Source organism: Aulostomus chinensis, chromosome 2 (assembly GCF_037954235.1).
Source record: "Aulostomus chinensis isolate RoL2024-O1b breed Wild chromosome 2, RoL_Achi_v1.0, whole genome shotgun sequence".
NCBI lineage: Eukaryota > Metazoa > Chordata > Actinopteri > Syngnathiformes > Aulostomidae > Aulostomus > Aulostomus chinensis.
Genome location: NC_141321.1, coordinates 19,423,228 through 19,436,280, shown reverse-complemented (window position 1 = coordinate 19,436,280; position 13,053 = coordinate 19,423,228). Strand labels below are relative to the sequence as shown.

Sequence of the window (13,053 nt, the reverse complement as noted above, 5' to 3'; positions counted from 1 at the left end):
CTCAGCAGCTCAGTGACACCACCAATAAACTGCCAGTTGAATGACTGACATTTCTCTCCCATGTCTCCCAGTGATCCCATACCATGTGGTGGTGGTCCCCAGTAAGAAGCTGGGCGGCTCCATGTTTACAGCCAACCCTTGGGTGTGTGTCTCCGGTGAGCTGGCAGAGACGGGGGTTCTTCAGGTCCCCAGGAATACTTTAGAGATCACTTTTGAGGTTTGTGAGGTTATTTAGATTTTCAGGATGATTTAAGTTTTCTCATGGTTTTCTATTGAGTCTTACATGATTGCTTACACCACGGTGATTTGTAAAGTCTGTGAAAAAAATGCTTCAGTGGCATCAAATTGGGCAAGAGACAAGAGTGGTTAAAGTATCAGACATGTTGAAAACCCATAAACCTGAGACCTTTAGAAGCACTAATGACCCCGTTTCAGTTTGAAAACTCCAGTGAAAACAGTGTCACAGTCACCGACGTCAACATCCTGACTGCATCTTATCAGTTGTGACAGGTCCTTCCCTGATTCGTCCCGCCCAGCGTGTGACCCTTTCCATTAAAAAAAAACAAACAAAAACTGAGCTTCAGCTCGCAATGAGGAGTTAGTTAAACATGGACTGTTGCTGCCATTGTCCTCTTTGCTAGGAGCAAATCTGACTCTTGTAATGTAACTGTTGTCTACTTGTGCAGGAGCAGAGCTATTAAATACAGACTTTACACAGGACATCGATTCTGATAGAACAATATTGTTAGCGAGAAAAAGGGGAGGAAAATCAACCCTGTTCAGCTTCTTTGAAACACTACTTTCGTGTGGATGAAAGCATCTGTTAGTGAGTTCACAAAGGTTGCATACATGTTGTGTTACCTGGGTGACGAGGGAAGAGTCTGAAAAGCTGCTCATGCATTTGAGTCAGAAACCTTCCAACAAGTGCAATACCTTATTGTCCACCTCTACCAAACACATGCTATGTCACAACACTTAGGAACATGGATAGAAAACAAGCCAGTCTACTCTTTCTACTGCTTTGACTCTCATTTAATCATGTTGCGTTCCCCCGAGTCATTGGTCTGAACAAAGAATCCTCTGGTCTTAGTTTTTGAAACTGCTGTGTATTTCCTGCATCCGACCACGAAGTAGCCAATCTGCTTCCTGTTTATACAAATTAGTATCAATGTGGCGTTGAAGTCTTTTAAGTAGTCTTAGTTGTAAAGTATAGCAGATTATTGCTGGTCATGGAAATGTGCTGTTTGCCTTTGTGGCATCTTCCAAAAGGTTTGTGAAAGTTGTTTGTTTTAAGTTAATCTTGTTGGACTTCTTTTTCTCCTCACATTGATAGTAGTCAACATGATTTGCAACACTATGGACTTTTAATCACTTTTGAAAATGAAACTGATCATAAACTTCTTTTTTTGAAGTGATTTTTATGAAGTTCACATGCTTCTGTGTCTTCCAGTGTCAGAACCTGGGCAAGCTGACCACAGTGCAGATGGGCCACGATAACACAGGGCTGTACGCTAAGTGGTTGGTGGAGTGTGTGATGGTCCGCAATGAGATCACAGGGCACACATACAAGTGAGCATCTCTTTTGATTAGCTTCTATCACTCAGACTGCCAGAAACTGGATGATCAACATGAGGTTTTGGGGGTCGCAGGTTTCCATGCGGTCGTTGGCTGGGGAAGGGCGTGGATGACGGCAGCCTGGAGAGGATCCTTGTGGGAGAGCTGATGACCCCCAGCGCCGAGAATGATGAAAGGATGTGTCGCACACCCCCAATGCAGCAGTCCCCAGGGATGATGAGGAGGTTTGTTACCATCTCACCAAACAGCAAACCAAGTAAGTGATACAAACATAAATGAGCCAAACAATCCTGTTGTGGTCTGATACTGAATGTTCTGTCTGGAAGGAAATGTAGATGTCACACCTGGATTCTCCTTTTTACTCCTTGTTTTTTATGGAGGAGGGAACCTGCCAAATAAATAAAGAAATGTACCCCCCCCCCCCAAAAAAAAATAAAGCACATTTTTTTATTTGCAAAGAGAAAATAATTAAATGGCAAATAAAATAAATCAGGGAATTTAGAAAAAATTAAATAAATACAGAATTAAATTTGAACTCAAACAAAATGTTTAAAAATGAGTTAGTCAGTGCATACATTCTTCATCATTTTCGATTCATTTAATGGGATATTGTTTTATCTGTTGAGTGATGTAGAATTTATTTACTTGTTTTTGCAATTTTTGTCCTCATGTTCATTTGATAGCTAAAAATCAGGAGACAGCAGTGCCCCCTTACTTGTTAAGGAAATCTTCCCAGTCTCAGAAAACTAAAACATGGTGCCTGTTTGCAGCATCTGGCTGTTTTCAGTCACTCAGATGTTTGTCCTCTCTTATCCAGAGTTAAACACAGGTCAGATCCAGGAGGGAGTTGGAGAGGCCATCAATGGGATTGTGAAGCACTTCCACAAACCCGAGAAGGAGGTGAGAGACGGCCGTCTAGACAAATTCCATCACGCAGTTCTATTATTCATCACAAATGAGGAGAAGCGGCTTTCCCAGCCCCTCACTGACTCCACACCATGCCATTGACTTTGTTAAAACATATTAAAGTTTCATTCTGGCCTAGAATAACTGTTATTTTTTTTGTTCTGGAGTCATTGAGACACCCAAACTGAAAATCACCTTTTGTTAAACCACAAGGAACAATAACTGCAATTCAAAGTATACATTTATGAATACACTGTAGAATGCAAGTTTTAAGAGCTAATAGTTGTATAATCAAAGTTAAACAGGAAATCCTCCTCTTCATTATTTTGATTGGTAACCTTTTTAAGCCCTCAGTTTAGTCTTACAGGCCCGGAAGCAAAGCCTGATGGCTATTTGTAACTCCTTTCTCCACATCTACTGTGTACCCCTTGTAACTCACAATCGGCCAAAATTAAATGTTGCCAGAGTTACACAATAGATCAGGACGAAGGAGTTGCAAATACCACCAGGCTTTGCTTCCTGTCTTTAAGACTAAATTAAGGGTTAAAAAAAACTCTCCTATTGTGTGTAAGATCAGAGTTGTGTGTAAGACCCTGCTGATTCGAAATGCTTTCTCTTTACTTTCTAGTGTTGTTTGTGGTTGTGACATCACTTTGTTAATATAGGCTGAGTTTTGTGAACATTTTATATCAAACATGTGTAACTGCATGTCTACTCCAGTATTTCAGTCATGCCGACGGACTCGACGGCGTGCTTGCACTCAGTCTCATGTTTGACCTTAGTCTCATCTAGTCAATCTCTTCGGTCTCATAGAATAATACAACATTCCGTTTTTGTGGTATAAACAAGCTCATAACCAGTTGCCCATCAGAAGCTATTTTCTCCTCCAATGTAAGCACGACCAGCGAGACAGCAGTGCTGCACATTGTCTCCAACACCTTTAGCCCTCCTTCCCTGCTTATCGACAAGTTTGTACAGTGGGTTAATGTGACACTTGGACATTAGATGCCATTTTTAAACAAAGATACTGTGTATAAATGCACTTTGGGAAGGCAATTCTTACTTTATGTGAGTTGAAAGAAATCTGACTCTTTCTTCTCTTCATAGAGAGGCAGTCTGACTCTTCTCCTCTGTGGGGAATTTGGTCTCGTCTGGGCTCTGGAGCAAGTTTTCCAGCATGGCTTCAAATCACCTCGACTTTTTAAGAATGTCTTCATCTGGGATTTTTTGGGTAATGATAATCAGCCCTTCAACCGTTATCTATGTTATGGTTCAATGTACTTTTCTGTCCTAACTGAATTGTAACTTAACAGAAAAGGCACAAGTATACTTTGAGAGTGCTGAGCAGCGGGAAGTGACTCCAGATGAAAACTGGCAAAGCAGAGTACGCCACTTCTGTCGCTTCATGCGTGCCATCAACAGCACGTCCAGAAACATTGGCAAGGACGGGAAGTTCCAGATGCTCATCTGTCTGGGTGCAAGGTAGGAAACACGGATATGTGGTAAACGGATATGGGTGTCGTGAACGAATAATATAAACAATTTGAGAGCTTTGTCTCGGAGAAGGATGAAATGAAGTGAACTCACTGGTGCTGAGATTATAGCCTTGAGGAGCTAGATATCCCTCTGCTGAGCTGTAGCAGCACGGACGAGGCATCTGGCTCAAACCAGTATCAGTCTGCTATAGCAGGAAAAATGCTCCTGCTTTGTATTTGTGTAAGTCAGTCATAATTGTCATGGAAGGTGTTAAGTCCAGGATGTAGTGATGGTGCCCTTGAAAAATAACCACAGTCTATTCAGGAAACATTGTTGTATATCTTTACAACTAATCGCAAAAATAACCTAATAGATCCAACTTTTTTTATTTTAAACCATCCAAATCTTTGTCAAAACTTGTCATTCTCCAGGTGTTGCTTGCTACTACCTGGCCAGTGTGGAGGTTGTTTGTTCAGAATACTTAGTGAAATAACCACCAACCCAATGGCAAGATAACACCCGAATCACTGTTCCGATAAACCAGACCACCGATATAGTGAGGCAGCCACTTTACACACATGAGGGCTGCTTCTGTGTTCAAATCATTTATCAAAGAAAAAATGTCTACTCGCCAGTCATTATAGTTGAATGTTTACTTCCTTGTGCTTGGATCTCTGTACAGTGAATGACTTTGGGATGGGACTGATACATTATTTAGGACATTTTTCTCCCATATGTATGCTTTTTAGTTGATGGAAAAGAACAAAAACAAACAAAAAAAAACAGATTTATCAGTAATCTAAATTGTTATTAGCTGAGGTTAATCTTGCAAGGCAGCCCGTTTAGCCAGTTTACGACCATCTTCAAGATATAAGTGTGTCCGAAACACCGTGGTTCAAACAGTCGGTGTCCTTTGGGGAGGTAGCGGCGTGGCTTAGGTGTGATGACAGCAAGACTTTTTAAAACAACAATGATGGCCCCTGAAGCGGTTAGGATAGATGCTGCTATAGCATCACTTAAAAGATGTTTTTGCTCTTCTACCAACTACTGTTCAGTCAGTCACCTGCTGAGTATTTTCTTGAAAGTGATGCCAACACATGATGAGCATTTTCATCAGATCTTTCTAGAAGGAGAGGTTTTTACTTACATTATATGTGGTTTGTCTTTCAAAGTCTCTTTTATTCCGCCATTGTTTAAATGATTACTAGTGTGCAGTAATGGCTGACAGTAGTGACTCTGTGTGTGTGTGCGCGTGTGTGTGTGTGTGTGTGTGTTTGTGCTTCTCTCAGAGACCATTTGTTGCATCACTGGATCGCTCTGCTCGCAGACTGTCCAATCACGGCTCAGATGTACGAGGACATGGCGCTGATTAAGGACCGCTCACTGGTGAACTCTCTGATTAGAGTGCTTCAGACTCTGCAGGAGTTCAACATCACCCTGGAGGCATCACTTGTCAAAGGCGTTGGTATATAACCAACATCCCACCAGTTGTACCTGAGCAGCAGGAGCACTGGGGACCAGTTAAAAGAATAGCAGAACCTTTTATATGCAGGAAGAGACTTCAACAAAGGACATCCTCTGGCTTATATTAAAGCTACTGTTACATTTGCCATATATTAAGTGCAATGAGCCTTTCAAGATATGTTGTTATTTTTATCCTTGATGATGTTGCCATTAGATGTTTCAAAATATGTTTTCTATTATGAACCATTTTTTTCACATTACTGATGACCTACTTGTGCTATAATGTTTTATTAAAAGCTTAATATTTTCATTGTTCAAGTGAACTGCTGACAATGGCTATATTTAAGGGAGAGCAGGGGATTGAAACTGTTAATATATTTTATCAGAGAAAAACAGTATTATTTTGTTAAATCCGTCAAGTTGCTTGCTCTGTTGTCAACTCATTCCAATTTCATAATTCAGAGCTTGAAGCAAATGTAGACGTATGCTTTATAAGTATGTGTGTGACAGTGAGGGAGAGTTGAAGTGTGGGAGATGATTCACTTACATAGGACTTGAAAGGCTGTTACATTCGGCCCTGGGAACTGTATGCAAATCTTTCACATTGAATACCTTCAGCACAGAAAAAAGGATTGTGATCTTTCTGCATGATTATTAAGACTGTGTGCTTAAGCCTCTCATCAGTGATGGACACTTTACTCTGTTAGATAAACAAAACGAAACAAAAAAGAAATGCCACAAGTTCTTGATTTGTGCTCCAATTCCTCCAAGAGACGGGTGACCCAATTTTCTGGTTCAAAGAGGTTCACAATGACAGCCTTCATGTAAATACCTCCAACCTGCCCTCTCCTCTCATCGGAGCCCTTACGCTACACCTGCCAGCATCTCTGAACAAAAACAGTGTCTTTCTAGACTTCCCGTCAGGACCGCGTGCTTGTCTGTTGCGGCTACATAAGGAGCTACTGACCCCCTGCCCTCCTGAGTTCATGGTTTCTTGCTATGCAATATCCAGAAGAGAATAATGTAACCCCTACAAATTCTACATCGGGGTCTCTTGAGGTATTACCGGGCCCTCCTCTGTTACATTGACTTAACTGTGCAGAACGTGAGATTTGATATGTGAAGGACTTCTTTTCTGTGCCAACAACATCTGGAATGACTGTGTTGTACTCATCTGTGTACGACCCACGTGAGCATCTTGGGAGATATATATTTTTGTTTTCCAATACTGTTGTACATTTATTGACATAGCTGTGTAATGTAGTGTTTACTAAGTGAGAAACAGTGTACAGTTTAAAAATATATGAAGAATAAAGCATCTGTAATGCGTTATTGTGGATTTGACTCAATTTTTGTTAATTAGCGATAGAATGTACCCAAGTTCCTCAAGTATAACTGAGCCCTCTACAAAATTCAGTAGTTCAGTTATATTCTCTTTTAAGTCTATTGCAGCAGTATACTGATACTTTCAAATAAGATTTTACACATAAAGAATGATGAATGTATAAAATATATTGGACTTTTATATATTGAAATCACAGTGTTTACTTATTGGTTAATCTGAAAAAATATTTACCTCTTCTGATGGTAAACTTAGAGTTTTGATTGTTTACATCAATGAGGTAATAGAAATTCAAATCTTTCACTATTTTAAAAGAATATGAACAAAAAATCATTCCATAAAGTATTTAAACGATTAAAAAAATCTATTTGCAGCCCTTGTAAAAAAAAAAAAATTATAAATTTGAACGGTTTTTCTAACTTCAAACTTCGCACCTTTGACAAAAGAACTGAAATGCAATGGTTTCAATGGGGTGGTTGTCGACCATATTTGTTGCTGATTAAGGAGCTATTTTTATGTGAATATCCCCCATTCACATCGGCATTTGTAGTTTTATTACACTAAACGATGTAAATACTTCAGCCACCACTGCAAAATGTTCATTCAACATTGTTTTAGTTTTTTCTCAGCTGAGAAATATGTAAACAAAGTCGTTCGCGCCATATCGAATAGCTGATTTTTTTCTAAGCCTTAAGCCAGGTGGTTTACGGTACTTTGAGTTTAAAAGGAGATCGTAACCATATGTGACGCCACAGCTTTCTTTCTATTTTGACTACATATTCCATCGTTCCGCTTTTCCGGAAAGCACGCGATTGGTTGAATGTAAATTCAAACTGAACTGCTGCACGCCTTATATGGTCATTGTACGCTCAGCCCCTTCATTCCGGATTTTTATGCTAATAATATTTTAATGGCCAGCTGTATGCAGTCGTAGTAAGAGCATGCGCAGTGCGTGACAAGCGAACGGCGACGATTCAAAGTTTTTGTTCAGTAAGTACACTCTCGTTTCTCTCGTGTAAAAATTCAGCTGTTTAATGAAAGTTGTTTGTTCTGTATGACGATACTTGCTTTACCAGCGTTTTAAGTTGACCATGCAACCGTGCGCGTCTCCGGTTGTAGCGAGCTGGAAGCACAAAGACGAGCCGACAATGGGATAACGTGGAAGTGAACGGCAGCATGGCGTGGTGATGGCAGCGCACGGAGCTAGCTAGCATGCTAACAGCTAACAACAATGAGCCATATTTGGCGCTCTAGCGGGCAAAAGTTTAAATTTAAAGGGAGGGATGCGTACACTGCGACATTTTGCGATTTCACAAAAAATATCTTGACAATACAAACGAATAGTATTAAACAAATATTAATGTCATCTTTAACAACGAGTGTTACTCATATTTCAACGAATAGCCCCGGGTAGCTTTTTGTTTCTTCACTTCAGAGATACGCTGCTGCTGCCCTATTGTTTCGACTTCGACCCGCAAACAGTCCCACGGAAGAAATGTCTTAAATAAACTACCTTTTTACGGTGTTTCTGCTGACCATTTAGGAAAGCCACACTCGTGTCGCTCACCATGTATACCAGTAACATCGAGGCCAGTTAACGTGAGTGATTTGTGGGTGGACCGTAACATTTATTGCCCCAACCATGCAGTGCATTTTAAAGTTGGCTATCCAGCGCTTGCTACCACATCTAATGTTATGTTAATTAACGTATCCAACAAAATAAATAAATTGACTTTTACGTTCGCGGAAATGTCATTGTTTTTGAGTGATTTCATTATTATTATAATACCGTGTTCTATAAAGTTAGATGTGTTTTGGTTGTGTGTTGTGAATGCGTTATATCCTCAACGGAGAGTTTCATGCGTTATTTAACGTAGAGATTAAAATTTAATTTGAGTTATTTCTTACGGGTTTGTGTTGCATTGAGGGGACCGCCCCCTTTCAGTGATAGAAAGCGCAACTGTGTGGTGACACCACTCCGCTTATTACTGAAGCTGGGAGGGACTCATCTTTGTTTTACGGTTGCAGGTTTTTGCCATCACATTGTCAGACAAGGAGACTATGTTTGGCTTTCACAAGTCAAAGATCTACCGGAGTAACGACGGCTGCTGCATCTGCAAGACCAAGTCTTCCAGTTCCCGCTTCACAGACAGCAGCCGATATGAAGAGACGTTCAGGCTCTGCTTTGGGTAAAATATTCCGTCATTCATATTGTGTTTGTTTTGCTGCACTTTTCACACTGGGAGTGTTTTCAACTCTGATTGTCAATGCATGATTAAGGCTGTCAGAAGACCGTGTGGGAGACATCTGCAACGCCTGTGTGCTACTGGTGAAGAGGTGGAAGAAGCTACCTAATGGCTCTAAGAAGAACTGGAACCACGTAAGTCATCAACCCTAACCCTACCCCCCCTTTCATCTTCCCTGTTTAGAATTGAATTTATATTGGCAAGATGATGGTTTATCTCCAACCAGGTGGTAGATGCCAGAGCAGGGCCAGGCTTCAAGGTGACTAAACCCAAGAAGATCAAGAACAGTGACGGGAAGAAGAAAAGCAAGCTTAAGAAGCTTCACAAGTTTAAGAGGCAAAGTAGGTTGTTACATGTCCATATAGGTCTGCTATATTAACCTTCCATTTGAAAATTAAGTTTTTAAGTAAATATGGAACTGGTGACTATTTAGAAAAAGAACAATGGTTACAGAGCTCTGATTTAAGTCACTCTGCATTTGATGTTTCTGTTAATCTGAGGTGAATTAAAAATGAGTATGAGCAGCATCTTGTGGCTCTTTGGATTACAGCATGCTCTGAGTAAAATGCTAGCATCTGGGTTTAGACATAAATAGGGGGGAAATGTATCGTTTGTCTGGCTAAATTAAAGCAAAAAAAAAATCCAGTGCAATTTTTCTGTGGTTTTAGCTCTTGGATGGACAGAAGGGTTTCAATGTGCCATTTTAGACTTCTGGTGAATGTGATGATGAATTTTTCAGTATTCTTTGACAAAAAGAAGAGTTAAGATTTCTTCATTATAGACGTGAAGTCCACCATGTCCTCCTCCTCACAATGTTAAGTGATTTTGTTTTCTAAGCAGACTCAGATGCTCACAGCACAACGTCCAGTGTGTCTCCTGCCCAGTCGCCCAGCTATAGCAACCAGTCAGATGATGGGTCAGACATCGAGTCCAAGCAGAGGCGCTCCACTCCCTCCATCTTCTCTTTCTTGGACCGTTCCTACTGGAAGAGGCAAGACTTGATTATTTGGCAACATAATGTTCCTAGTGCTGCAGGGATGATGTGGTTTTTTTTTGTATTCAAACGCAGAATAGCAGTTCCCTTGCCTAAGAGCCAATGAGATTCTTACAATGGATATAGGATTTTGGGTTGAGGGATTTTTTTTTTGGCAAACAAAAGTGAATGAGACTTGGCTGTTTTTCTTTTTTAGCGAGATGATGTTTGGTTTTGAACATCGCTTTAATAATTTATGAAGCTTAAATGCTGTGGCTAGTAACGTTATGCTATGAACAAACATCACAACTTGGCTTCGTCCTTCCTCTGTGTTTGGCGTGATGGTGCGAGGATTTCCGTATTCCCGTTTAACCACGTGTTGACCACCACAGATTTTAAGACCTATCATAACAATGTGATGGTCAAGCTTTTAAGAAGAGACTAACACTTTCTCTGCAAATGAATGCAGTCTCAGTCAACGGACTGTCATAGCACACTTGTCAGTATGACTTACAATCTTAGATGAACATTCAATGATCAGCCAAAGCACACGTCATGAGTAAGAAGCTATGAAATGAAACGTAGTATTTACAGACCCATTTTATGCCATAGAGCAAAACATGTGACTCTCCTCCTCAGGCAGTGTTTTCCACAGGACTTGTTTCAGGCATCAAAATCCCTTTTGAAATGTTAACTTATTTCCTGGATGTCGCACTGTCTTCTGCACCACCTCACTGTACCTGTGTTTGTCTCTGGTTGGTGAAGAATTCTCAATGTTGACGTTTCTGTAGGCAGAAGGTGTGCTGCGGGATCGTCTACAAGGGGCGGTTTGGAGAAGTGATTATCGATCCTCGACTTTTCAAGCCCTGCTGCAGTTCCAAAAAACAGAAGACCCTTGTTTCCACACAAGTGGCCACACACCTCCCCGAAACGCTTCCTCCAAAACTCCCAGAAGACATGAAAGAAACCTGGTGATTGCTTTTGTTTAATCCTGCATGGGATTATCCATGGCACCCACCTGGATTTGTCTCCAGTGGCAGACTTCCCATTTCCACTCTTTGATCAGTTAGTTAGATTTTTTTTTTTTCTATGTAATGTTCTTTTTTTTTATATATATGGGTATTTTTTAACTTTTATATAGAATTGATTTTTTTTTTTTTTTTTTTTTACAGAAAGCAAAAAAGAAAAAAAATCAAGGGCATTAGTGTTATTTATAGTATGAGGAAGAAAAATCTGTCAAAGATCTGTCCCTGTTCTGAGCTTTTTTGGTTTGTTTTTTTAATTTTGTATTAAATGATCAGCATTCTGTAAATATTGACACTTTCATACATATCAAGACTGTTCTATTTTTTTTTTCATGTCAAAGTGCATACAATAGATGCCAGCTATTTCTAATACAAGCTTGTTTGTGTGCTGGAATGGCTCTTGGACATACTGCTGCAATGTTTTGTCTCGTTAGCTTTTCTCCTTGTGTGCAGATGTGAGTCTTTTTGGGGGGGGGGGGGGGGTTATACGAGAGGGCTGCGGATGACACCAGAGGTCATTTATCTAACTGACCAGTATGAATTTAATAAGGTTTTATTGTGCTTATGAAATGACAACACATAATCATCTCTTTGACATTTTCACTGATTTAGCATGCCACAAGTTTGAAACAATCCATTTTAATTTGTTCAGCAGTTTGAGCACATTGACCAATAGATGATGCATGCAGTACATTCCTCTGCCTGTTGGCATAAGAATCTGTCTTTATTTCGTTTCTATATTTTACAGCCACCAATGAAATGGCGATGCATTTAAAGAGAGGAAATGTCAAATTCATTTTGAAAATACATTCTTAGTCTATGAAACTTTTTTTTTTTAAATCACAAATGGCAAACCACTACTTCTGTACAGAAAGTATTTCTGAAAGGTGCCAAAACATGGACATTTAAATGCTAAGCCAGTTTATCTGCATTCCCTACATTTGTTTTTGTTTCATTTTTTCCCACCATTTTCTCTTAAGTGCATGCAGAGCTAAATCCATTGCGTTTTAAGTTTGATTTGGTATAGAAATATGTACAAACTTCAGGGAAGTGTAGGTGTGATGTCACAACATCTGTTGGTTTGGTTTGGAATGGCAAGCATAGGTGAGGAGGACAATTACGCGGTCAATAACGGCGCACAGGAAATATATAATCTCTGCTGTGTCGGCTTCATTTTTGCAAGAGAGATGTTGGATAGAACGTATTTGATTCTCGTTACTGTAATTTGTGTTCAGAAGCAATTATCAAAGTTCAGACTATGCAGACGTTTTGAATGTGAGAAGTTCTCCAGGGCTGGTCTGCCACTGTGGCAGACCCCAATTCAGCCAAATTGACTTGTAAAAAGCATCCGTTTCTTCAGCAGTTTTACATTTTCTTAATCACAACTCATACTTGTCTGAACATATTTCTAATGTATGTCATTGTTAAAGAAACGCTCAGATTGCACAGTTGTAGCCACGGTGCATGCTTTCACTCCAATTAATACTGCAGTGATAACAGTTATTTACCTTATTTTTAGCATAGTTAAACAGCTCAAGCTTCATGAATTGACAGGTAATTCTCTAAAGTTGCTTGACAAAACTTTATACGGCAGGGTAGGTAAATACTGAACATGTTTTGTGATTCTTATGAAAAGGAGAGTTGCTGCCTCCTTTTTAAGCTGGAAACTAAGCTTGTTTTTTTTTTGTCTTTAGGAAGTTGCCATATGTTGAGGTACATTTTGGGATGGAAGATGTGCCTTAATGAATAACCTGACCTTGTCTTTATGACTCTCATGTAATTTATTTTTTATTTATTACAAACCTTTTTTTTGTAACTGAAATTTTGAGATAACTGGTGTAGAGCCTTTCAGAAAATTTTTGTGCACTTCATTTGAACATGCAATGTAGATTTTTAATGCTTTTTTATATACTGTACCACAAAGTAGAGCTGTACTGTTATTAAAAAAAAATAAAGGAAAAAAAAAAAGATCAAAACTGTCCTTGTAACGTTTATTTCCACCGGTAGAGTGTGCTCTAGAGTCGTGAAGACCGCTAATTTGGAGCA

The 13,053-nt window shown here is 39.7% G+C and overlaps 2 protein-coding genes across 6 annotated transcripts in view; both read left to right on the top strand.

Annotated features, from left to right (window-relative positions):
• Positions 1-6,754, top strand: part of dennd5a (DENN/MADD domain containing 5A) — a 37,905-nt gene extending 31,151 nt beyond the window's left edge. For all 5 annotated transcript variants that reach the window (XM_086182990.1, XM_086182981.1, XM_086182962.1 and 2 more), the window contains 7 exons: positions 72-217; positions 1,451-1,569; positions 1,650-1,831; positions 2,393-2,475; positions 3,589-3,712; positions 3,795-3,963; positions 5,247-6,754. In XM_086182990.1, the coding sequence (XP_086039116.1) occupies positions 72-217; positions 1,451-1,569; positions 1,650-1,831; positions 2,393-2,475; positions 3,589-3,712; positions 3,795-3,963; positions 5,247-5,430 (1,007 nt within the window). In that variant the 3' untranslated portion in view covers positions 5,431-6,754. The remainder of the gene's footprint in view (positions 1-71; positions 218-1,450; positions 1,570-1,649; positions 1,832-2,392; positions 2,476-3,588; positions 3,713-3,794; positions 3,964-5,246) is intronic.
• A 902-nt stretch (positions 6,755-7,656) lies between these two features.
• On the top strand, positions 7,657-11,147 carry sinhcafl (SIN3-HDAC complex associated factor, like). Its single transcript, XM_086194541.1, is given in 7 exon segments — positions 7,657-7,753; positions 8,792-8,952; positions 9,044-9,143; positions 9,236-9,350; positions 9,850-10,000; positions 10,774-10,939; positions 10,942-11,147. Coding segments are annotated over 6 exon segments (690 nt in total). The 5' UTR covers positions 7,657-7,753; positions 8,792-8,824; the 3' UTR covers positions 10,972-11,147.
• Positions 11,148-13,053: the final 1,906 nt, after the last annotated feature.